The sequence below is a fragment of the Lycorma delicatula genome, chromosome 1, assembly GCF_047948215.1.
Source record: "Lycorma delicatula isolate Av1 chromosome 1, ASM4794821v1, whole genome shotgun sequence".
Classification (NCBI taxonomy): Eukaryota; Metazoa; Arthropoda; class Insecta; order Hemiptera; family Fulgoridae; genus Lycorma; species Lycorma delicatula.
In genome coordinates, this window is record NC_134455.1 from 310597137 (window position 1) to 310622528 (window position 25392).

The 25392-nt window shown below is 29.1% G+C and overlaps 1 protein-coding gene across 4 annotated transcripts in view; it reads left to right on the plus strand.

The window, feature by feature from the left end:
- Window positions 1-25392, plus strand: part of LOC142333902 (solute carrier organic anion transporter family member 74D-like) — a 280479-nt gene that overhangs the window by 252845 nt on the left and 2242 nt on the right. For 2 of the 4 annotated variants that reach the window (XM_075381498.1, XM_075381507.1), the window contains exons 3-8: window positions 2306-2431; window positions 4092-4158; window positions 7189-7339; window positions 14284-14503; window positions 15393-15521; window positions 19998-20128. In XM_075381498.1, the coding sequence (XP_075237613.1) occupies window positions 2306-2431; window positions 4092-4158; window positions 7189-7339; window positions 14284-14503; window positions 15393-15521; window positions 19998-20128 (824 nt within the window). Of the gene's footprint in view, window positions 1-2305; window positions 2432-4091; window positions 4159-7188; window positions 7340-14283; window positions 14504-15392; window positions 15522-19997; window positions 20156-24369; window positions 24437-25392 lie in introns of all 4 variants that reach the window. The other 2 variants (XR_012758744.1, XR_012758745.1) reach the window with 2 other exon arrangements.

Below are 25392 nucleotides of genomic sequence, written 5' to 3' on the forward strand. Positions count from 1 at the left end.
TATTCACTTCCTTTGCCATATTTTTTCTTTTAATAAAATGTTTTTGTGAATTATTTGGTACTTTTTGTAGCATAGCTGTTGTTTTAAATGTTAATCTAGTCTTTATTACACTATACATATCTAATGTAATTTATTACATCTCTGTTACATGCACAAATAAGATATTAATATCTTGTCAGAGGTTATATTACAGTTAATCATTTCTCACTGGGTGACAACCATTGCACATGCGTTCGTTTGTATGGTCACAATTGTACCATCTATAAGATTGTTTACCACAAAGACTGTGATTTGCTAGCTAGCCTCTTGCAGACAACCACAACAATATCAACATTGAAAAAAATTTAGATTGCAGTATAAATAACACTTTTTTACTGAACTGACCGATTTTGGCCTATTTGTTTCCATTAGAGTTAAATGTTTTAGAGTGTTAAATTATATTCAATCAGACAACACACTATTAATTATGTTTAAAAATTGCATATGTTAATTTATTTTTGTTTAATTGTAGCTGGCTAGTACCACTGTTAATTTATCTCTGTTCAATAGTCTAGTGTCAGTTATTTAGTTTTATTTATATTGAATATTTTGTAAGAAATGGCATCAATGAAAAGTGTTAATGAAACATGGATTGAATAATTATGGATTTCTTTCTGCTATGGTTTTTCTTAAGATACTCTGAGAATTTGTTGTGTTTGTCCATGTTGATCAGCGATGAAAATTATTTAAATTTGGAAACTAAAAACATAAACTCAATCAAATTTTATAAATGTTTTTTAATAACTTACTTCAAAATATTTTCAATTGCTCTTGCAACCATCTTCAATGATTGGTGCCGCTATTTAAAGCTACCTAATGGTAATGCTACTGAATTAAGCAGAATTCAAAACTCAACATTAGAAAGAATCATTTGACAAAGAAAACTGACACATTAACATGCCCATAATAGAAACAATCTGCATTTTTAAAAATAAACTTAAGGAAAATAAAGTAAAAGAACATACCCTAAAAATAACAAATATAATAACCAGTGTTATAAAATAAAATTATTTTAATTCTAAAGCAAATATTATTTTAGCTCTATGGTATTTCCAGCATCCTTTGCAGAATTCTTTCAACAAATATGCTCAAATTCTTTCAAATAACAAATATTCTTGCAATGTAACTTCCTAGTACAGATATGTTATGATACTGACAATCATTTGTACCAAGGCAACAGATGTCCCCATGTATAGTCTACTGCACATAAACAAACTGTGCAGTATTTTGTTTATCTACATAAACAGAATACTCTAGAAATTAAATTTTGCAATTGAAAATGAACTCGATAAAAAAATAAATTTTCTTAATCTCACCATCAAATAACAACAAAAACCACACTTTTTAGTGTAACAGTAAGTAATTCTCGTTCATAACAACTCAAACCAACCTACCCCAGATAAAAGAAGAACAGCACTACAGAATACCTAGCAAATTCAAATGGATATAAAGTTTTCATTGACACACTCCAAGAAAAAATTAAATAAAAAGGAAAATAAAACAAAAAGTATATTATATTAAGATACATAAAAAAAATCAGAGAAAATAGCTAATAAACTGAAAAAAAAATTATATAATACACCTTCAGAACAACAAACAAAATATTACATTTAGAATATGTTCTAAGTACCCCAGGAATATATAAAATGAACTACCTCGACTGGATAAAATTTTACTTTGGTCAAACAAGATGTAGCTTTAAACAAAAAAATAATGAACACTAAAAAGTTCTCCATAGCAACATAGAGTCAATATTTTCTAATTATTTCATAGATTCATATCCTCTAGTATTGACAGCAACCTTACACATAGATAAAAAAAACATCATATTTAACACACATGAACATTATGAAATTAGAAACACATCACAATATATTATATGAACTATACATTTAAATTTCTACCAATTATTTTTTCTCCACAATCTAAATACATGACTAACTCAAAGAAAATTTAGACAATATCAATCAAGAGGTACTAGACTGTCTTAGAACCAAAGATGTCTACATGTGAACTTAAAAATTTTAGAAATACATTATTGTAAATGTGTTTGTAAAAATTTGGTTCAGTTTCTTTGTTTTTTGTTTTGTTTAAACAAAAGGTTTATAGGTTATAGAGGTTTATAGGTTTAATAATATTCCCATGTTATGACTTGTTAGAGAAAAAAAGATTAATAAATAAAATAATATGGTGGAAAAATAATATAGTTGAATAATTGTTATTACAATGACAATGTTTGTATTATGAATCTGTTTTATTTTTACAGGAATTGGTGGAATTCTTGTGATGGGATTGGGAATAATTATATCTGGTGTGTTTATTTTAAGAGTGAAACCAAATGCAAGATTTGTTGCTGCATGGATTGCTTTCACTGCTGTTGTATATGCATTTGGTAAGATCATTTAAAAATACCCTATTTTCTACATTAGTAATTCAATGAAACACATTATAGCACTCTTATTATAGCAAAAAGAAAAACTTTAAAGCAGCAGTTTGATTACCTTTAAAACAAATTTATTATATATATTTCTTTAATATTAAAATTTTAGATTATCTTTCTTTAGTTATTTAACTACAAGTTAATTCATTTTATAAGAATATACATTATTTTAAATTCATGAATAAATTAAAAATATCATGAAAAGCTTAAAAATGAACAAATTATAATTGGATAATAATTGCGAGCAAGTCTACCCGTATTAATTGGTTTCATATTTACATAATAATCTTTATATTCAGTCTTTTGTTATCTTCTAACTTATTGATGCCTTTTAAAATTTAAAACACTTTTTAAATTTAAATTTAAAACCTAACTTACTGTCTCAGTTTTTATTATTATCATTGAATTTTGTGAATCTTTTTTTTAATCAAATGAATTACTCTTATTAGTTTTAATAAAAAAATTTCTTCTCCACACTTCTTTTAATATTTGGTTTTTTATATCCCGAATAATATCTATGTGTTAAATTATTTGTAATCTTTCATTTTTGAGATTCATTAATATTAATTAAAACCAGCTATAACTCCAGAATGGGACATTGAAACAGCTCTGAGATACAAAAAATATTTATGAAAACCTTTCCTTCAGACTACGGAATGTAAAAGGATGTTGTATTAATAAAATTTTAGATATTCTTATGTTAATTTTTTTTATTTTAGTTGATTAAGATAACAATAATAAATTTATCTAAACTTTTTCTTAAAAAATAGTAATCAGTAAATGATTTCAGATGCATAAACTATTCTAATATTATTACATTTCTCAGACGCAGTAAAATAAGATTATTTTATTTCACTTTTTATTCATGGTTTTTCAGTGCTGATATGTTAATAGAATTGCTCATAATAAATTTGTTCAAATAAATAATTGAATCATACCATACATTATTTTCATATTTCACTCTGTAATCAAATTGGTGTAAATTTTATTTTTCTTATGCTTATAATTTTACCTTATAAAAATAAATTTTACTGTCAGTTATTGAATATACTTGTAAGATTATATATAACAAAATGGCAATAATTTAATTTTACTGTAATTATACTTTACAACATATTGACATAAAAAAATATCTATTCACTTACTTCATCATTTTTATTATCTAACTCTTTTTACACTTCACTCAAGAATCTGAATGTATTTTACAAATAAGCAAAATATTCTATCAAAATTTCATTGTCAAAGTTATATTTGTTTCTTTTTTTAAGTATGTTTTATGTATCTTTTCTGTGTATGTATCAAATATTAATATCATCAAATCCCATGGTATAATCAAGAAGCAAAAGAAGTCTCTCTTTATTAACATACTGCAGCAAAGAAACTCGGAAAGTAATGAGACTTAAATTGGATTCAGTTGTGAAATGAAAATATAAAAGATTTTGAGTTTGACTAATTCACTTCTTTTCTCTTTCCTATTCTACTCTTTTTATTTCAACTTATAAAAACAAGTTATATTATATTAAAAAAAAATCTAAAAACTAATGTTTTTAAAACTATTTTTTGATTAGATTTTATTTTAGTGATGAAATCAATAAACATGCTTTTTTTACAGGAATGGGCATATTAATGTTTATTGGCTGCCCAATGGATGACATAGCTGGTCTTCGCCACATTGATGGGTAAGAATTACCAGCAATCATAGAATATTCATGGTAAATTAAATTTTAAAAAATATGTATTTATATAAAAATCCAAGTAAGAGTTCAGATGGTTTTATTTACGATTGATATGCTACTGATTCATTTCTTTTACACATTTATAGAAGTGTGTAAAACACTCTTGTACATGTACTTTTCATATTTATTGGATCTCTGTGTTTACTATACTATTATTGTATATTTAATTGGAATATTACTATTTGTTATACTTCATTAAATGTATACTGAAAATGGATAATTTGTAATTAAAATCGTTCAGGCACTTACTGAATCTAATTTAATTATTTTTATTTTTTATCGTAATATTAATGTTCAGAAGTATTTGTTAATTTATCAACAAGAATGTATCTTATAGAATTATGATTGAAAGATTCTGACTCTTAAATATCAAGTTAATCAATTAAACATCATTGGCCTTAAATACTATCTTGTTTCAGTTAACGAGGTGATACCTGGAAAAAGATTTATCAAAAGATTTATGAAATTGATAATGACATTCTTTTCATGGAATAAGTTCCAAAAGTCATTTCTTATTTCTAAAAAAAAAAAAAAATGTTAGAGCAGCTTGAGGACATAGTTGCCAGAAGTGGAACAAATAGATCTGATATTAGTATGTAATTTTAATGGTTTTTTCTTTTTTGCTTGATGATTTTACCAAAAGCTTGAAGCTTATGCGTGGGATTTGAAAATGAAATTTTGCAATGTATGGAAATGCCATGCCTGACTGTGATTCGAACCTGGGTCCTCCAGATGAAAGGCTAAAATGCTGCCATTCCACCATGGAAATCAGCAATTAACAGTTTTGAACCACTAATGTTAAGTATTACAAGAAAGAAATTAAATCGTGTTTTAGTGATGCGAAATTATGTTTTTTTGTAAATGTAGCAATTTATATTGTTATATACAGAGTGTTCCAGGAGGTGTAAACCAAATTTAAGGGACTGATTCAGGACATGGAAATAAATAAAAAAGTTCACGTTATCTTGCTTTGTTTCCTCTATCTGCCACTTTGTACATTTTCAATGAAATGTTATATCTTATGAACGGATTGAGATATTTTAATGAAATTTGGGTACACGTACCCGATAACATCTACAAAATAAATAATTCAGAAATTTTTAACTGTTAAAATTGCACAATGGTGGCCATTTAAATTTTCTAATCATTATTAGCTCTGTCAAATCCCTGTCGAAATATAGATAATAGTGAAAAAGGCTTCAATGAAATTGAGGAAGTTGACTACAGAATTAATTTTAAAATCACAGAATGTGAAAATAATAAAAGAATGTTTTAGAATAATTGAATACAATTGAAAATTAACATAGATAAATCATGAAGACGGAATAAGAAATTTCCACTGGTATAGATGCAAAGACAAGGAAATGTTTAAGACTTTTTAAGTGTATAAAAAATACATTAAACATTAAATGTTATTGATTTCCCAGTGATTACAGTTAATTTTAGTAGAGTTTTATTTCATAATGTTGTTAGATGTGCTTTTGAATGTATTACCATTAAGAAGAAAATATGGATAAAAAATGTTAGACTTGTAACTCGGGATTAAACCTGAAACTAAGTGACCTCAAAGGTTGTATACTAACCACTATACTAACTGGTCAACCAAGGAATATTCTTTTGTGTAAGTAAAATGAAGCAGAAGTGCAAACAAATACATAATTACTAGAAGCATAAAATATTTCATATTTTTTAAGATAAGTAACAACTGAAATATTGTAATTTGTTAAATTAAATACGTTAAACAACTTTACATATAAAGTTGGTTCTATGGCAGAACAGAACTTGATAAAACAGAACATGAAGAAACAGAACAATGAAAAAATAGAACAGTGAAGAAACAGAACTATAAAAAAACAGAATATATCATATTTACATTTGTCTTATTTCAGTTGATTAAAGAAAATACAGCAGCTTTGACTATTGAACGGAATAATTAGAGAAATACTTATTCATGTAATATAATTATAATTAAATTTTCTAATGAAATTTATTTAGGATTCCTGACATAATACATGTGTTTAAACAAAATAATGAACGCAAATTATAACAAATAAAGTATTTTATTTAATTATTTTGTATTTAGTCATTTATTTTTATGCCATAATTGTAGAATAGGAGAAGAAACACAATGTTTATTATTAATTTTATTGTTTAATCATACCTAATTATCATACCCTATAATTTCATTAGAAAATTTAATTATAATTTTATTATATGAATAAGTATTTCTTTAATTATTACAAAAAAATAATTATATTAAATAATTAATTATTACAAAAAATAAAAACTGTATTTTCTTTAATCAATTGAAATTAGACAAATGTAAATACGACATTTTCTGTTTCTTCACTGTTCTGTTTTGTCAAGTTCTGTTCTGTCCAGTCATGGATAAAGTTATACTAATTTACTTTTTGTAGCTTTATCACTAACTAATTTGCTTGGTTTTCTTTTGATTTAGTTTATAAAAAATTATGTTTTGAGTTCTTCATTAAAAAGAATTCATAATTAATTATTTTTTACATTTCTTAAAAACGACTGAAAATTTTTTAGATGTATAAACCTTTTGCAATTACATAAAATTCATTCAAAATGTTTTCCATTATCAATCCTTAATGAGGTACAAAAGGAATTATATACTTTTTTAAAATAATTTGTAATTTGACATTTTAGTAATTTTTACTGGATTGATCATTATTATTCTAACATATTTTACTTTTTTTATTTTATATGTTTTTTTTTAAACTTCTTGAGTCACTGTTTTAACATTTGTTTGAAATCATGGTAAACTTTTAAAAATTTCATTTTTTTGGAGAAATGTAGTAATATAGTACTTCAGTCATTTTAAATAATTTTAATATTAAAAATAATGAATATGACATATTTAAGAAATGTATAATCAGTTTTTTCTTGTATTAAAAATAATGAATATGACATATTTAAGAAATGTATAATCAGTTTTTCTTGTTGTTATAGTTTACCGAAATTTGAACCAGTTTGTCAGACAAGTTGTGAGTGTGATCTTACGAAATTCAGTCCTATTTGTGGAGATGATGGGCAAACATATTTTTCTGCTTGTCACGCAGGCTGCCAGAATCTTACTACAGAAAATGGAAAAGCTGTTGAAGTAAGAATCTTCCTACTAAATTTATTTTAAAACAATTGCATTAATTTATCTGCTGTTAACATGAAGACTGAAATATTAAGTATACAAGTGAACTTGTTTATTATTGTTGTAAATACACATTTAATGAATTAAATTCATATAATTTCTTATAAATACTTGACAGTAGAAATAAAACTATAAATTTGTTTACTTATTAAACCAACAAAAAAACTGCCGAATTATGTTGTCAAAATTATGCTATAAAAAATAATGACGCTAGATAGATTAATGTCTCCCTTTAATCTTTCTCTTACAGTTTAGATTAATGTCTCCCTTTAATCTTTCTCTTACAGTTTAGTTAAGCTTTCTTCTTTTAATCATTAGTCTACTGACTGATTTAAAAATCGTATTCCTTACTATCCTGTGCTAATCATGTAGAATATTTAAATTCTGTTCATTCAATCTAAAATATTCCACAATGTTTTACATTATAAAGTATAAAATGTTTTTTAAAGATCATTAAATTCCAAGTAAGTTGCTGTGTTTCTTCAGACTATTTTCTTAAATTAATTCAAGAGCTAAAAGTTCTGTCTGTGTAACTTATTACATAATTCTTTTACAAATTTCTTACTTTTATAATTTTACCTCTTTTATAATCTACTCACTTCATGAAGCTTCCTTTTCAGTAGAAAATAGAAACCAATATTAAGTGAGAGTGAAATCACTTTGTAGGTAGGTGCCAGTAGTGGCATTTCCATAAGTTATTCAATTTAATTTGAAAGCATGAAAAGCTAAATTTACAGTAGAGTAATAATAAAAATTTTCTACTCATGTTCTTTCAAATATAATAAATTTACTGAAATATTAGAATCTGAGAATACTTCTTCAATCATGTAAATTGTTCATATAAATTTGTTTATATTACTCAGTTCTTCTACACTTTATCCAAACAATGAGAAATTTGAAGATATAATAAATCTAGCTGCCTTATTCTTCTTTATATCTTTTAGAACCAAATAATATACAAATCAGAATAGAATTTGCTTATACATTTTTTCTTACCACCTTTTATTTTCTTCATCTTTTTTTAACAGCAGTGTAAAAATTATTAAATATTTTTCCACTTTCCCAGAATTTTACTTTAAATTTTATACTAAGTAATTAGATTTTGTTTTAATTTTATGTGATGTGATGATCTATGTCAACTATGTGTAAACAAGTATTTAATTTTATAAAACATTCAGTATTATATTTTTGCAGTGATCCATTCAGCCTACTAACTGGTAATGCATTCTGTTTTTACTAATGAACTTCTTTCCTCATAAAACTAGGTTTACTGTATTAGATTATATTGCGTGAGGCAATATACATAATATTGTTATCTGTTGGTGGTAGTTATGTGTATCATACAATAATACTATGTTTAGTAGTATTGCATATTAATGTAAATTTCTTTGACTCTTCCTATGCTTTTTATTGAAGTCTTTAGGTTTGCTTTAAAGAGAAAGTAAAAAAATAAATTTGGCAAATTTTTATATAAACAATTTTTTTTTATTTTACAATGGCCATTTAAATTTTAAGTAAATGAATTCCTTGGTTAATTAATCAAAGATAGTTTATTTTCTTATGGAAAGTATGATATAAATACAACATAAATTTATTTTGTTAGGATACCAAGTTGTAATCTAATAATGCCATACAATCCTTCATTGGTAATTAAAATCCTACTGATGATTAATATCATTATCATTCTTATATGAGGGTAAGTCAATTATTATCTGCAATGTAGTTATACATTTTATTGCAACATAAATAGGAAACATACATGTACATCATTTTTCAACATAGTTCCCTTGCATTTCAACGCCCTCGGTCCATTATTGCACAAGCTTCCTGATGACCTCATAAAAGAAGGTTTTCGGTTGAGCTGCAAACTAGGAATTCACTGCTTCTTTCACTGTTTCGTCCGAGGTAAATCGACGGCCCCTTAATGTCTCTTTGAGTGGACAAAACAAGTGGTAGTCAGAAGGGGCAAGATCAGGACTATATGGAGGATGAGTCAGTACTTCAAAGTTAAGTTTCTGGAGCGTTTCAGCAGTGTGGGCAGCAGTATGTGGATGGGCATTGTCGTACAACAACACAACACCTTTTGACAGCAGTCGTCGAAGTTTCCTTCGAATTGCAGGCTTCAGCTTGGCAGTAAGCATCTCACTGTAACATGCACTGTTTATTGTCGTTCCCCTTTCCTCATAATGTTCCAGTACTGGGTCTTGTGAGGCCCAAAAAACCATAAGCATCAGTTTTCCTGTGGATGGTTAGGTAATGAACTTTTTTTTGCAGGGCGAATTTGGATGTTTCCATTCCATACTCTCCGGCTCGTAATGATGGATCCATGTATCGTCACCAGTGATGATTCTGTCTAAGAAGTCCCGTTCGTTACAATAGCGATCCAAATATTTTTGGTAGATGTCAAAGCGTGTGTGAGTTGTTTTGGGGCCCATCTTGCACAAACGTTATGAAAGCCAAGTCTGTTGTGGATGATTTTGTAGGCAGAACCATGACTAATTTGGAGACAATGTGCCACTTCATCAATAGTTACTTGTCTGTCTAAGAAAACCATGTCACGTGCACACTCAATGTTTTCCTCATTTGTGGTGGTAAACGGTCATCCGGCTCCTTCATCATGCGTAACACTTGTGCAACGATTTTTGAATTTTTCAATCCATTTGTAGACACCCCGTTGCGGCAACACACTGTTCCCATACTGTACCAAAAGTCAGGGGCCGAAAGTCGATGAATTTTGGCCCCTGATACACCTTCTGACCACAAAAAACAGATCACTGAACATTGCTCTTCTTTGGTGCAAATAGAAAGTGGAGCAACCATGGTTAACGACAGGGCAGTGATAATGGAACTAACCTAGCAGCATCAAACCTGCAACACCAATTGGGGAGTCGATCGGTCATTTATGATACGTTTTTACTATTCCTTTGTTCATTCCCGTTTAGATTATGGTTGTGTCACCTACTCTTCAGCTCATCAAACCGTGCTTAAAATGCTGGATGGTGTACATCATGCTTTCCTTAGGCTTGCCACAGGCACGTTTAAGTCAACCCCTGTTGCAAGCTTACTTGTAGACTATGGTGAACCATCACTTTGGGATAGACGAGACCAGCTTTTAATATCTTATTATGCTCGTCTCAAAGGACAGCCAAATCAACCGGCTTTTGACTCAGTCCTTAGATATCCTAATTTATGAAAGTATAAGGACCGTCCATGTTGTACTGCACCTGTAGGTGTCCATACCCGATGTCTGCTGCAGCATATAAATGTTGACACAGTCATTCTTTCCATCGAATCCGTGCTCATATCCTCTGTGGGGAATAAACCTTATAAATTTTATTTTTGACCTTACGACATACAATAAACTATCAACATTACCTACTGTCTTCCAGCAAATGTTTCAGTGTGTTCTCTCCAAAATGAACCCAGACGCAGTGGTATACACTGATGGATCGAAACAAAACGATACCGTTGGTTGTGCATTTGTTGTCAATGAAAGAACTTATATGTTTGGTCTATCCGTATTACAAGTGTGTTTACCGTTGAACTATATGCTATAAATAAGGCTCTAAATATCATTAACCCTAAATATAGAAACATTCTTATGTGCAGCGACTAGTGTAGTGCTCTCCAAGCCTTAAAAAACTTTTATTCCAAACATCCTATCATCATTGAAATTTACAACGCAGTTGCTGAATTGAACAATCGCAGCACAGAAGTAAGTTTTTACTGGGTCCCTATCCACATAGGGATTCCAGATAATAAACATGGAGATTCTGCTGCCAAAGAAGCATGTAATCAGCCTCCTTTCACCACCCGAGTTGCTACTTCTGATCTTATTAATTATATAAAACAATCACTAAGAGCAAGGTGGTAAGGTGACTGGACGGCTACCATTGATAATAAACTCCAGCAGATTAAAGATTCTGTGTTGCCATGGGACTCCTCATGCAGAAAAATTTGGCATGAGGAAGTAGTTCTCTGTCGATTGCGAATAGGACATACGAGGGTCACACACGAGTATCTGATGTCAGAAAGACACGCACCCCTATGCACATGATGCAACTGCTACATGACTGTGCACCACATACTCATAGATTGCATACGTTATGCGGCGTTGCGTCGTAAATTTAATCTACCCAGAAACATCCGTGGTGTCTTGTACAATGATAATGAAATTTTAAACCGGATGTTTCTATTTCTGTGTGGTACTAGGTTAATACAAAAAAATTAATATTGTTGTGTATATTTTTTATGTTAGATCTTTTATAGTTTTTAGTTTTCTTTTTAGTCTTTTTGTTATCCAGGAATGGGCCCTTTACACCCATCTTGAACAGTGTTAAATTCTATTCACTTTTGGTTTTATTTTAGATTTTATCTGTGATATTAGTTGTAAGTTTTATTCATCTTTTAGATTAGCTTTATTTTCTTTTATTTTTTAATAAAAAAAAATTCTGGGCAATGATAACGCGCAGGCATTTTTCACCCCCCCAAAAAAAACATCAAACCTGCAGAGACATAACAACAATTAAACCACACACGCGTCATCTACACAACATGACAGTACTACCAACATAAAATAAATATAAGTAAATTGCAGATAATAATTGACTTACCCTCATATAAAGCATGTCTCAAAACGAATCATCTGATTGGAATTGTTTATATTTTGAACAATATTGAATATAAAAACTTAAGATTAATTTTGTATTTAAGGTTTATTTATGAAGTTTTTTTACATACCAAGTCACAGGTGCTCAATTTGTCCCCCTTGGGATGAAAGGCATCATTCACATAGTAGTCAAATTCATCCCACACCTTAGCAACATTTCTCTGTTCACTGTTGCCACGGGTGCTGTTATGTGGTTCTGCAGTTCGACCACTGTAGCTGGAAGGGGAGGCACATGGAATTTTTTGCAAAACCTCACTAGTAAAAATTGCACTCAGCGAGGTCTGGTGATCTTGGAGGCCAGTGATGTAAAGCCGAATCATTAGGTCCCGTATGGCTGATCCATCATTGAGGAATCCTATCATTCAAACATTTTTGAATGTATAGAATTCAGTGAGGTGGTGCTCTGTCATGCTGGAAAATGAAATCTTCAAAATTAGCCTCTAACTGAGGGAAAAATCAGTTTTCAAGCTTATTGAGATACTTTGTTCCTGTAACAGTATTCTCTAAGAAAAAAAGGAACCATACACCTTTTCCTGAGAAACTGCACAAAAAAGCATTAACTTAGGGAAAGTCTCTCACATGGTGTACAAATTCATGTGGCTTCTCCATACCCAGTATTCTAACATTGTGGCTGTTTACCTTCCCACCTAAATGAAAAGTAGCTTCATCATTAAACACTAAGCGTGTCATCTTCTGTCACCTTGTTAAGGAAAAATTCACAAAACTCCACACATTGTTGTTTATCAACTTCATAAAGAGCTTGTAGTAACTATATTCTGTAAGATTTCATAAGCAAACATCGATGCAAAACACGCCATATACACATTCTGGTAATGTTTAGTTCTCTACTGACACAAGTTGGTTTTCGAAGACTATGTAAGAAACTCTGACGGATGTGCTCCACATTTTCATCTGACACTTGGAGTCAACCACTTGACTTCCCCTTACACAGACAGACCATGTCTTTAATTTGTCTATACCATTGCCTAATACTCTAAGCGGTAGGAGGTTCAATACCATATTCACTAAGCACTCTGAACAGTAATAACTCTGAAAAGTAAGAGTAATAGCTCTGAACAGTAATTACAGATTCACACTGTTGATGCATAAAACACAAAATGATTTCTGTTGTAGAGTCGCCATTTTCTCTAACACTGAAGTGAATGTAGTTTTAGTGCTATCTAGCGGCAACTGCGTGAAACTCAAGAGTTCCCTCTTTCTAATGGTACTTTGCTCGATTAAAACAGATAAAAGCTGAATAGTTATGAAATTTTAAAATCGGATGATTCTTTTAGGGACACACCATAACTAAAATCTTTTTTTTCTTTCACTTATGCAGGAGTGAATCCAGGATTTTTATTCAGGGGCATCTTCAAAAATTGATAAATGAAGAGTAATGTGGAATTTAGTAAAAATTACAGAGTTTGATTTTGTAGTCTAGTTGTGTACGTACATATAATTTTATCTATTGTAAAATGTAACATATTAAAGTAACTCTGTATGGGAGTTGCCAAAATGAGTGCAAGGTAATTTTAAGTAAGCTTGAAGTGTATGAGAATATGCAATGGAAATATAGTGAAGAAAAAATACCATTTCTGACTAGGATTCACACCAACTTTCTGGGTGAAAGATGTAGCCCACTGAACTGGTTTAATGGTTAACTCGTCATTACAAATTAGCTGATTTCAAAGTCAAGAGTTCTAATGTTTAAACCCTAGTAAAGGCAGTTTCTTTTAAACATATTTAAGACATGGATACCGACACTGTTTGGTGGTTGGGTTGATTTTAATTAACCACATATCTCAGGAATGGTCAACCTGAGACTGTACAAGACTGCACTTCATTAACAGTCATACATATCATCCTCATTCATCCTCTGAAGTAAACCTTATGGTGGTTCCAGAGGCTAAAAAGGAAAAAGAGAAAGGGTGAAAGGTGTAGGTGCTACCACTCACCCATAGAGATCGGTGGAGTTGTGAGTTTAAAAAGAAACATTTTTTACTTATAACCGAGTACAGTTCATAGTAAAAAAATTATTTATTTATTAAAAGTAGTAATCCTGCATTAAAAATATTAACAACATAGGTATAACTGTGTTTATTTTGTTTTGATGTTACATATACTAGATACTAGAAATAATAATATTAATATAAGAAATGTGACATTTAATATTATCAAGTTTCATACTTTTCTTTTTATTATATTCATGACACACAGGTTTTAATTTCAGTTTTCAGGTTGCCTATGCGTTCAGCCAGATGGTATTGCCAGTATTGGATACTGTGAGTCAGATTGCAGCAGCTTTGTGTGGTACATTATGCTTTTCTCACTCTTTGTTTTTATTCACTCAACATCAGAGGTAGGCAGCATGTTACTTATACTTCGCTGTGTTGATCCTAGAGATAAAGCTATGGCTCTTGGTCTAATACAATTTGCTATTGGACTCTTTGGTAAGTACACATTTTGATAAAAGAATGAAATATTTATTTTATTTGATTAATACCTATTGTCTTTTATTACAATAAATGAGTATAGTTTAATCTAGTTTTATTTCTATTCAATGTTTAATTCATTGAGTTTATGCCATAGAAATATTATATTTTTCATTTTCGGCTCTTTGTAGTTGTCCTTTGTCTAATAAATTATGAATTTTATTATGTGCTGCAATCTATTGAATCTTCTTAAAACATTCAAAGTAATAGACTTTTTGTTATTAAAATGAAATGTTTAATAATGTAAATACAAAGATAGTTAGTTATACCAGTATAGATAAAAATGTAATACAACAGATTTATGGTGACTGAAGATAACGCAGTTAACATGCATTACTTGATTTTATTTCTTTGTTTCAATAATTCATTATAATCTAATTGAAACCCAACAACAGAATGGCTATTTTTTTTCTGTATATAAAAGACCCTTTATTATGTAAGAAAGTAGTATACTTATTGATGAATTTTTGTTTTTACTGAAAAAATTGTACTGTTGAAATTGAAATAATAAATTTTCAGAAATTGACGACTCCATTTTGACAGCTTTTAAAGATGTTTAAACATATGCCATTTCTACACTTGCATATTAAAATTGTTTGAGGCTATCTTAAAGTTCATAAGTAATAATTGAAGAAAATTAGGAATGTTATACACTTCTGGTTCTTATTTTACTTTCTGTTAAGTAATTTCTTTTATCCCATCCCTTTAATAAATTCTTTTATCCCTTCAATAAATTACAATAAAATTTTTCAGTTTAATATTTATGAATTAAAAACCTAACTTCCATCATTTATGCTCTACTATATTTTGCATTTTGATATTATATATATATATTTTTTTTTTTCAGGTAATGTACCATGTCCTATAATTTATGGTGCTGTAGTAGATTCAGCTTGTCTTATTTGGGAAACAGCCTGTGGTAAACAAGGAGCTTGTTGGCTATATGATACCAAAATTTTTAGGATGTATTACCATGGTTAGTTTACATTTAAAAAATATTGTTGCAGAATAAAATACAATTTTCTGTCTGTATATTGTTGCTCTACTATTTTGCATCTACTATTGTGAATTATAAATGTAATGTATTGCTGTTATTTTTAAATTGTGAACAGATTACTTGACTGTCCACAATTTTTTCTAAACTTAACGTTGGGTAGTTGAAATACAATGTGCTTATTATATGAGTGTTAAAAATATTAATTTCCATTTTGGTAATTTAATTCGTGCATTTTTTTAAAAAAAAAGCTTTATACAACTGTGGAAATACAGTTTATATTTATACAGTAGAGTATAAAAATAAATATGTTATGATTATAACAGGCAAGGGAAAAAAGTTATATTTTGGTGAGAATTACCAAAAGCAGAAGCTTATCCACTTCAGTTATTACAATGTGCATAAGTAAAAGGTTTGGATAGATAATCAGTTGGCTTAGGATTGGATTAAATGGAGTAATACAGATTTAAAGCATTACTATAAAAAGAAGTCATTTACCCTAAAAAATATGATTTTTATAATCATGTTTGGCAAAATTATATATATTATATATATATATATATATTGCTGATTTTAATGTAAAATAAACATTACACAAGTAAAAAAGTTGTTGAAATTTAGATGGTATTGTTGTTTTGTAATAAAGAAAATAGTTTAGTCTGAGAATACTTACTATTCAATCATATTTAAGTTTAAAGTTAGTTGTAATAATCATTTTATATTGTTAACTTTAGCTATTTAGCTAATTTATTCCAGCCGCTTTGCTGGAGTCATTCATGTTTATTAGTTTTATGGTGGACATTTTCAATTGTACTATTTTTTCATTATCAGATTACTTGAACTTTAAATCTACTTACATTACAGTTATTGTTTTTAATTCATTTAATTTTTATTTTTTTTCATAATTGATATACAATTATTAAATTTATACAAATTTAACACAATCATATATTTTATCAACAAAGATACTAACTATATTTGTGTATGTTACACAACTTTTAAAAATATTACAAAAATATTTTTTTTATAACTGGCTGATAAACATGATCATAAGAAACATAAAACAATTTAATATACCAGTTTAAAGATATTTAAGAAAGTCCAACAGATAGTCAAGATATTAATTTTAAAGTTGAACTACAACCCACTATTACAATAATGATTAAATGCAGACCCAACTCAAATAAAGAAATGTTTTGTATTATGATACAGCAGGGAGTAAATATCATGTATTGATATCGAAATTATAAAATACTGCTATTCATTAGAAACTCTCTCAAATTAGCAGTATCATGTACGTTAATACTTCTACCAATAAGAACAGTAGTTAAATAACACCATACTTAGTGGATGTGACTATTTATTTACATTATGTTCTGATATTATCTATAGTGTAGTTCTGTCAGAAAGTGCATCCAGCAATAATGTTATACCAAATCCCTCTTGTATTAGCTCAGAAAGAGTTAGGAAAAATATTATAAAAGATAGATATATAATATTAGATATTCTTAAAGTTTGATGCATTAATTTTTATCAAGAAGCAGTAGATGCTCTTGAGTTATGAAAAAGGAGCTTAATGTTTTTGTATATTTTCAAAAGATTTACATTTCACTCTCAAAAGATTATTCAAAATTTTATAACAATATGAATTTATTTATTTTTGTGTTCTTTATTGATATATCATCTTGTGATGGCGGAATTTTATTTTAAATAAAATAATAAAAATTATATATGAATATTATATGATGCAATACAAAAATTTAATTACAGAGATTGTTTATTATACTATTATTTTTTATTATTATACTATTCCTGTTCTACTTCATAGAGATTTACAAATGCACCAAGAATTTTGAGAATAACTTATATGTTGTGACATACCTACCCCACTAACTCACCTTAAATTACTATTGTTTTAATACCCAATGTTTCATTACTGTCTGAGTGATCAAAATGATCTGAATGTAACGTAACAGTTTATAATTGAGTTCTATAGTTTGACAATATTTTGATTTTACAGCAAAATGTATTTGCTTGCTTAAGTGTGTTTGCTAAGTTTTATAGTATTAGTCTATCAATTTGTAATATTTGCCTATTAATTGTTTTTCTGAGGCCCTACCCCAGAAAAACATGACTAAAAATTTTCCCTAAAGGATTGATTAGTGTTCAAACTTATAAAATTTAAGAACGAAGAAAAAAATATGTAGATTAAGGTATACAAATTATTGGAGAAGCAGAAAACTGTTGAATAAAAATACAAAGTTAAGGAAAGAGAACCTTTTTAATTGATTTCAAGCATTCTTATTATTATTTCTAATTTTTCATAGAAAATTTTAACAGACTCTCATGTCCTTGAATGCAGCTAGTGCACTGAAAAACTTTACTTGTATTAAATGCTTGCTAAAGTGACCACCTGTGACAATATTTACAACTATTGACAAGTGTCAGTTATTGTATTTGTCATTGTGTAAAATCAAGACCTTCAGCCTTCTCATCAAAGATGATGCTGTTTTAAAATTTATTGTACTTGTTGATATCATTGTTTATTATAGTTTATGGTTACAGGAGTCGAATAACCGATACTGATATTTATCTTTGTTAAATTCTATTCACTTTTGGTTTTATTTTAGATTTTATCTGTGATATTAGTTGTAAGTTTTATTCATCTTTTAGATTTGCTTTATTTTCTTTATTTTTTAATAAAAAAAAATTCCGGGCGATGATAACACGCAGGCGTTCTTTGCCCCTCCCCCCCCAAAAAAAGAATAACTGGTAGAAGTAAGATAATTTAAATATAACCTGGTTTCCAAGTGCATGCAATCTTTTGTCTAAACCTTGATTGCATCAGATCTTTTCTTATTATGATTATCCTGATCCCATAGGGGAAGACCCCCACCATGTCACAGTTGTGGTTGCCATGCCACCCCCTCCGAACCTTGCCCTTATGGGCTTTACCGGAAGTCACCAAAACCTCAACAAAAGGCATCTCTCAGCCTTGTTCTTGTCTCAGTCAGGATGCTACCGATGCGAATGTCACATGTAACATTCTCATCGGTGTACTACTATCCCTAACAAAAAACAACAAAAAAACAAAAACATATCTTACATTAGTCTCAAACAAGACTGAGTAAACAAAATATGGAAAGAAACTGAAATCCACTACCTACCTAAAGGCAAAAGAGTGAGTTCAGCACGCAATTACAACAAAACAAATCAACAACAAAAACTTGCCAATTATAAAACAAACAAAAGAAAAACACAGAAAGATTCAGTTATTAGTGGACAACAGGGTTACTACTGGGTCATATTAATGGATTAATATTGGTTGTTAGTATTCTTGCCTTTACAATGTTTTATTAACCACCTTTCTATATTTCTGAATCAATCCATGTATCAGAGTACACATGTTTAAGTCTTTGTTGAAAATCAACTGTTAAAATTCTTTCTGTTATGGGAAATTCAAAAACAGCTTTCTGATGGGAAAAAGATTACATTCTACAATTTTGTTCTGATGTACCCAAGTATATTAACAGATTGTTGTAGGCCACTTAATTCCTTAACTGCTCTGCAACATTTTTGAGATTGAGATGACTTATATTTAACAGATGTCTTTTTCTTATGAGATGTCATATTTATTAAAATAAACATAAATTCCTGTAATGTTAATCGGAGACATGCAATGTGGCATTGATCTCAACCTTCAGTATGACCCTCATGTAATTATAAACCACTAACTCACACATTTATCGTAGTGTCTTCTAAATTCTTGGTCCATTTAATAACTCATTTCCTGAATACTAGACAGCAGAAATTTTTGTAGTTTTATTTAATTGTTCACCAAGGATAGTATTAAATAATCTATCTTTGGTTTAAAAATATTCAACCCTTTGTAATAAAAAAAATTCACATTTATATTTCAGAAGATTAATGCAATAATTTGGTATAGTTTTCATTTGGCCAGGTACTGAAAAAACTGTAATGCCAAATTTTTTCTTTTTCTTTTCATGCACTGTATAAGTATTAAAGATTATTGACTTTACTTAAAAAAGACTTGGGAAGCACTGGTTTAAAATACTGTACTGTTTACTAAAGATTAATCTAGTTTAATTGTCCAGATTGGAAGGAATGCAGACTATCAGTAGATGATATGTTTAAAAGGGTTAAGTTATGTTTCTGCCTGGAATTGTAAGTGAAGTACATCTGTGTAAAATCTCTCCTTGGCCTTGTTGTACAGCCAAGGTTTCTTTTTATGCAGTTAACTGTATTTCTCACATTATAGTTAACTTTGATCACATCATAAAATTGAACACCTCTTGACATTAACATAGCCAAAGGCATTAGAAATTTATTGTGTAATATCATTATATATGTTAGGATAACTTTGAGAAACCATACAGTTAATTATCCTTACTATTACATACATGGCATAATTATTTTATCTATTTTTTTCTGTTTCAGGAATTACTGGAGCTATTTTACTTTGTGCCTTTCTTGTGGATATAATTGTTTGGTATAAGGCTAGTAGTATTAACTTTGTTGATGAGCAGACTACAGGACAAGAAGAGGAACTCAACCCAATGACTGGGAAGGCAAGATCTGAAACTAGTGTTTAGTAGGTGAGGTGGTAGATGTAGCTCCTGTTTTGATGATGGTTCAAAAAGATGACCTGACGAATCAAAAAAATTTCAGTTAAATCCATCTTTAATTTATTTCAGTACCCTAGATTTTTTTCTATCATATGTAATTGTAGAAATTACTAAGTAGTTGTAAAATGTTGGGTAAAGGATTTTTTTCTATAAAAAGAGTTTAAATGTCACTCCACATCAAAAAAGTCAAAATTTCAGATGTTTTACTCTTATTTCCATTCAAAACCATATCAAAAATTTATTATTTGATATAATTACGTGACAAATAATTTTACTTTTTTTATAATGTATTAAAAGGATTGATCTTGGAACTATTGTTGTTTGATTAAGTTTATCATATTCTCAAAAACTGAAAGAGCTTCATCTGTTTCCTGCTACTTAACAAATTCAGCTTTGAGTTTTAATACAGTAGGAAATTTTTTGATAAATTTAAAGGTCATTATTTACAGTTTTTCTAAGTAATAATAGGTTGTCACCCAATTATGATTATATATGAAACATTAATTAAATTTTTGCAGAAATAAGATCTCAATTTTTTTTAAATTGTAATACATATGTTTTATTAGTGATTTGGGAATTTTTTTTAAATTGTAATACATATGTTTTATTAGTGATTTGGGGTGCTGCCATGCTTTCTATTCATGTATTCAATATATAGGTTTAAATAATTAACTTAAACCTGCAGAATGTATGTTTTCACCTATTTGTTCTTTCTCCCCTTACCAAGATATTGTGAAATAAAATTAAAATTCTCATTTATGCAAAATTAGATATAATTTACTCATGCTACATCTACCTTCTCAAAATATTGTTTTCTATTTCTATCTCAATTTGTGTCTTTTTTTGCCATCTTGTATCTTACACACACTCACTGAATAAACACTTTGTTATAATTTTTATTCTGAGTTTTTAACTTTTTATCTGATTATCAATTTTGCATAATAACAGTTTTGCAGTATTTCTTCCAGTTTATTCTTTGTATTACTGGTTATAAATTATTTTTTAAATAATATTATGAAGGTATATAACATAATCAGTGATAATAAATACTTTTGTTTCCTGTGAAAACATAAAGGGAGCAATAATAAAAGTTAATACACAAAATAACAACAATCATGTGTTTTCCTCAGGATCTATATTTTTATGAGTACCTCTAAAGTTGGCCATCTTCTGAAGGAGGTATAAATTAAAAGATATGCAAAATATGTTATCAATTTTGTTTTGCATTTCTAATAAGAAATTTCAATGGAGAACTGGATTTATTAAAATGTATTTGATTTCCATGCTTTTACTGCAAGTATAAATATATGGCACTTCAGGTGCTGAAACATTTTTTTTTGTTACTAAAATAGATTCATATAAATATATATATTTGAGAGAGAGAGATAAATATGCACAGGTTGTTCATATGATGTGTATGATAATACGTACTGAATGTTCTGTGAATCTCAGTTCTGATTAAAAAGTGGCATAATAAACCTGCTGCCGTAGAACACAGATTGATGTATAAACAGCTTTGTAATATTTTACAACTAAATTTACTAAGTTTCTTTCTTTAAGTTGGGTTTGATCTAGCTTAAATGAAGGAGACTTTATGCACTTAACATACCATTCCAAATTCAGAAAAATTTAGTATTTTGTATGATATAAAGAGATAATTTCTTCAAAAAGAGAAACCTTCTGCACAAACCTTCCAAATTTAGTGCAGTAGAACATCATTTGATGTGAGATCAACAAAACTTCCAAATTTAGTGCAGTAGAACATCATTTGATGTGAAAAATATTAAAGAGTGATAAATAAAGTCCAAGGAGACAGGACATGTCTAATTTTTCATGATGATGGAAGAGAAGTTGAAACAATGTGGATAACCTAAATGTCCAAAGAGATGCACATAATGGTCTACATAAATAAAAAATTCCTACAACTGCATTTTAGAGCAAAAATGTTCACACATATGAGGTTGGATCAATAAGTACCCGTATTTGAAGACAGATGGCATCGCTGAGGAAAGTTGGCATTACTACAGTAACAAACTGCTTTTATTTGACAGCCATTTGTAGTAAATGTATTTGGTGCTTTTCAATACAATAGAAAAAGAACAATACTGATCCATAATTTGCTTTTTATTTTTGAATGGAAAAACATGTGAAAAAGTATAAACGAAGTTGGATTCTGTCTATAGGGACTATTCACCCATCTATGACAACTGTGAGACATTAGTTTAATGAATTTAAACATGGCCATATATCTGTTTTTGATGAGGAGCACCCTAGTTGCCCAGCAGATGTGGTTAGGAGGAAATCGTTGAAAAAGTCCATGATGTGATTTTTGCTGATCACCAAACGAAAGTGTGCAAAGTGGCCATAGGTGTGGCATACGGAACCGCATTAAAGATTTTATATGATAAGAAAAGAATGAGAAAGCTTTTGGGCTGATGGTTGGCATGATTGCTCACTTCAGTTTGCAGTGTTTGGACTTTTTTAAGTGAAATCTGCAGTTTTTATGTTGAGTTTTCACAGTTGATGAAACCTGAATCAATAACTATATACCAGAGACCAAATGATAATCAAAACAATGGGTTTTACCAGGCAAATCTGCTCTAAAGAAGGCCAAGATGGTCCCATTGTCCAGAAAAGTCTGGCTTCAATTTTTTGGGATGCAAAGGGAATAACCCTCATAGACTTTCTGGAAAAAGGAAGCATAATCACGGGGTAGTATTACAGTGAATTATTGGACTGATTTAATGAGAAATTGAAATGGACATGGTCCTACTTGGCAAAGAAAATGTGCTGTTTCATCACAACAATACACCAGCTCACTTATCCGGAATCATTGCGGCCAAATTGCATAAATTACATAAATTGCTGCCACATCTACCACACTCACCCAACCTGGCTCCTTGTGACTTCTTTGTGTTCCCCAACATGAAAACATGGCTCGCAGGAAAACATTCGCCTCAAAGAGGTCATTGTCAAGACAGAACACTATTTTGAAGAATTTGACAAATTGCATTTTTTAGAGGGTTTAAAAAATGGCAGGGACATTGGGAAAAGTGTATCCTCCTAAAAGGAGATTATGTTGAAAAATAAAAAACATTTTCTGATAAACTTACATTTTCATTCCTAACATGGGTGCTTATTGATCCACTCTCATACATGCACAATGGTACTAATTATACTATCAACTTCATGATGTGAAAGACAGCATCTTCTTGGTTTTGCTGTGGAAATTCAGTTGTTTTTTTATTTTAAATTCTTGTTAACTATAAGCTTATGCTCAGTTACTTTCTCTTAACTGCACTATTTAGCAGCTACTTACTGTTCTTTTTAATAATGAGAGATGAATTTTGTAGCATGTAAAAATGCCAAGGTTGACTGGGATTTGAATTTAGAATTACAAATAAAAAGAACAGATGCTACTACCACTTTTACAGAGAGCCATCTATTATTGTTATGATTTAATTATTATTTGTGCCAATTGGTATCAAGCAGGAGTGGTTTTTCAACAGGTATGATGCTCCACCACATAAAGAATTGGATGTTCTTACCTAGTTGATACAACCTTATCCATATAATGGATTGGTGTTTGGAGAGGCTAATCAAAAACTACAATTTCTGTCCTTATATGACAAATCCAATAATGTTTTCTTCTGAAATCATATAAAAAATATAGTGAATATATCACTCGTCACATTATGAGAAATCAAGACTGGGTTTTATTTCTGTTATTATACCCTTCGTCAGAGGTGTTAGTCTAAGAGCAGGAATTGAATAATGTCAAATGTGCTAAAACTCATAATAGATAACAAGTGACAATTTACTCGAATTTGGGAATTGACACAATAAAATTATCATTTTATTGTCAGAAATTTGGTCAGTTTAGATGTAAATTATGGCAAAAAATTATGAACTGAGTGTAGGGATAGGTCGTGTTATTTTGGTTTCTTAAACTTTTTTCCCTAAAAAATATTTTGTTTTCTCAGAATTTTTCTATTTGACCACTTCACACTCATTTCTTAATTTTGTTAAACTGGCCTTTCAGGTTTAAAACCTGGTGTGGTGTGATAAAAAGGTATTTTTGGATGTAAGGCATTTTTTTTTATAGTAAAAAAAAGAATTTAGGATTCTGACTTGCAAGTAGTGAAAAAATATGTTTTTGTACCAATATAGTTTTTCTTTTGCAGGGATAATATGCTTACATTTGGGCTATTCTGTCCACTCCTGACATACAGCAATTGTACTGGACAACAGGTAGTTGTATTGGATTTTGTATTGCTTTTGTTGACAATGCTGATCATTTCATTTTCATGCTGAATAGTGTTGTATAAAACATCACAAGTATTGTGTTGTTTATAATTATCACACAAATCTCAGAAGAATATTGACTTTTAGTGCAGTACTGTTGTGTTTCATGCACAATCACCTTCTGCATTTTCTTTTAGCTTGTTAACATTCCTGTACAATACATTCTGTTTTAAAATAAAATTTATAAGTAGTCACAGGTGACACCAAATTTTTCCATGAATAAAATATGCCTAAAGCTCAATTTTTTTGTATGTTAGATTTAAATAATATATTTAGATTTCTGCAGCAAGTTTTCTTGATTCCCATTATTTAAAATAGTTTTTAAAACAATGCCATCTGGTTTACAAAGAGGAACAAACTTTTATGCTGTATTAGTATATGTACTTTTTATCCTTGATACATTGACAGATCATTGACCTTTCTAGAACTCTATGGCTTTGTGTAAACACTTTCCTATAATGGGTTATAGTTTGCAGTTACATTATTAATAAAATAATTTTTTAAATTTAATCTACATCACTTGTTCTTGAGGTATGATTATTTTCTTTTCAAAGAATTATTTACTTCATTGTAATAATCCGTCATCATTTCACGACTAAATTTCAGAATAATGCCTTTTATAAGAAAACTAAAATAATTATATATTTCTTTATTTTCAGAAACAAGTTAAAGCAGATTATTACTTTTTATTATTTTTCTGGATGATCTATTCAGTAATTGAAGGAATATCATTTCCATTTACATATGTCATTTAGTAAATCTGTTAAGGAAATTGAAACATAACTAATTTTAATTTTTACATCATTGTCAGTCATTTAGAATAAAATCTTTCTTAATAAATCACCAAAAATAATTTTATCCATTTTATCCTCCTTCTCCTCCTCATGATTGTTACTCACAAT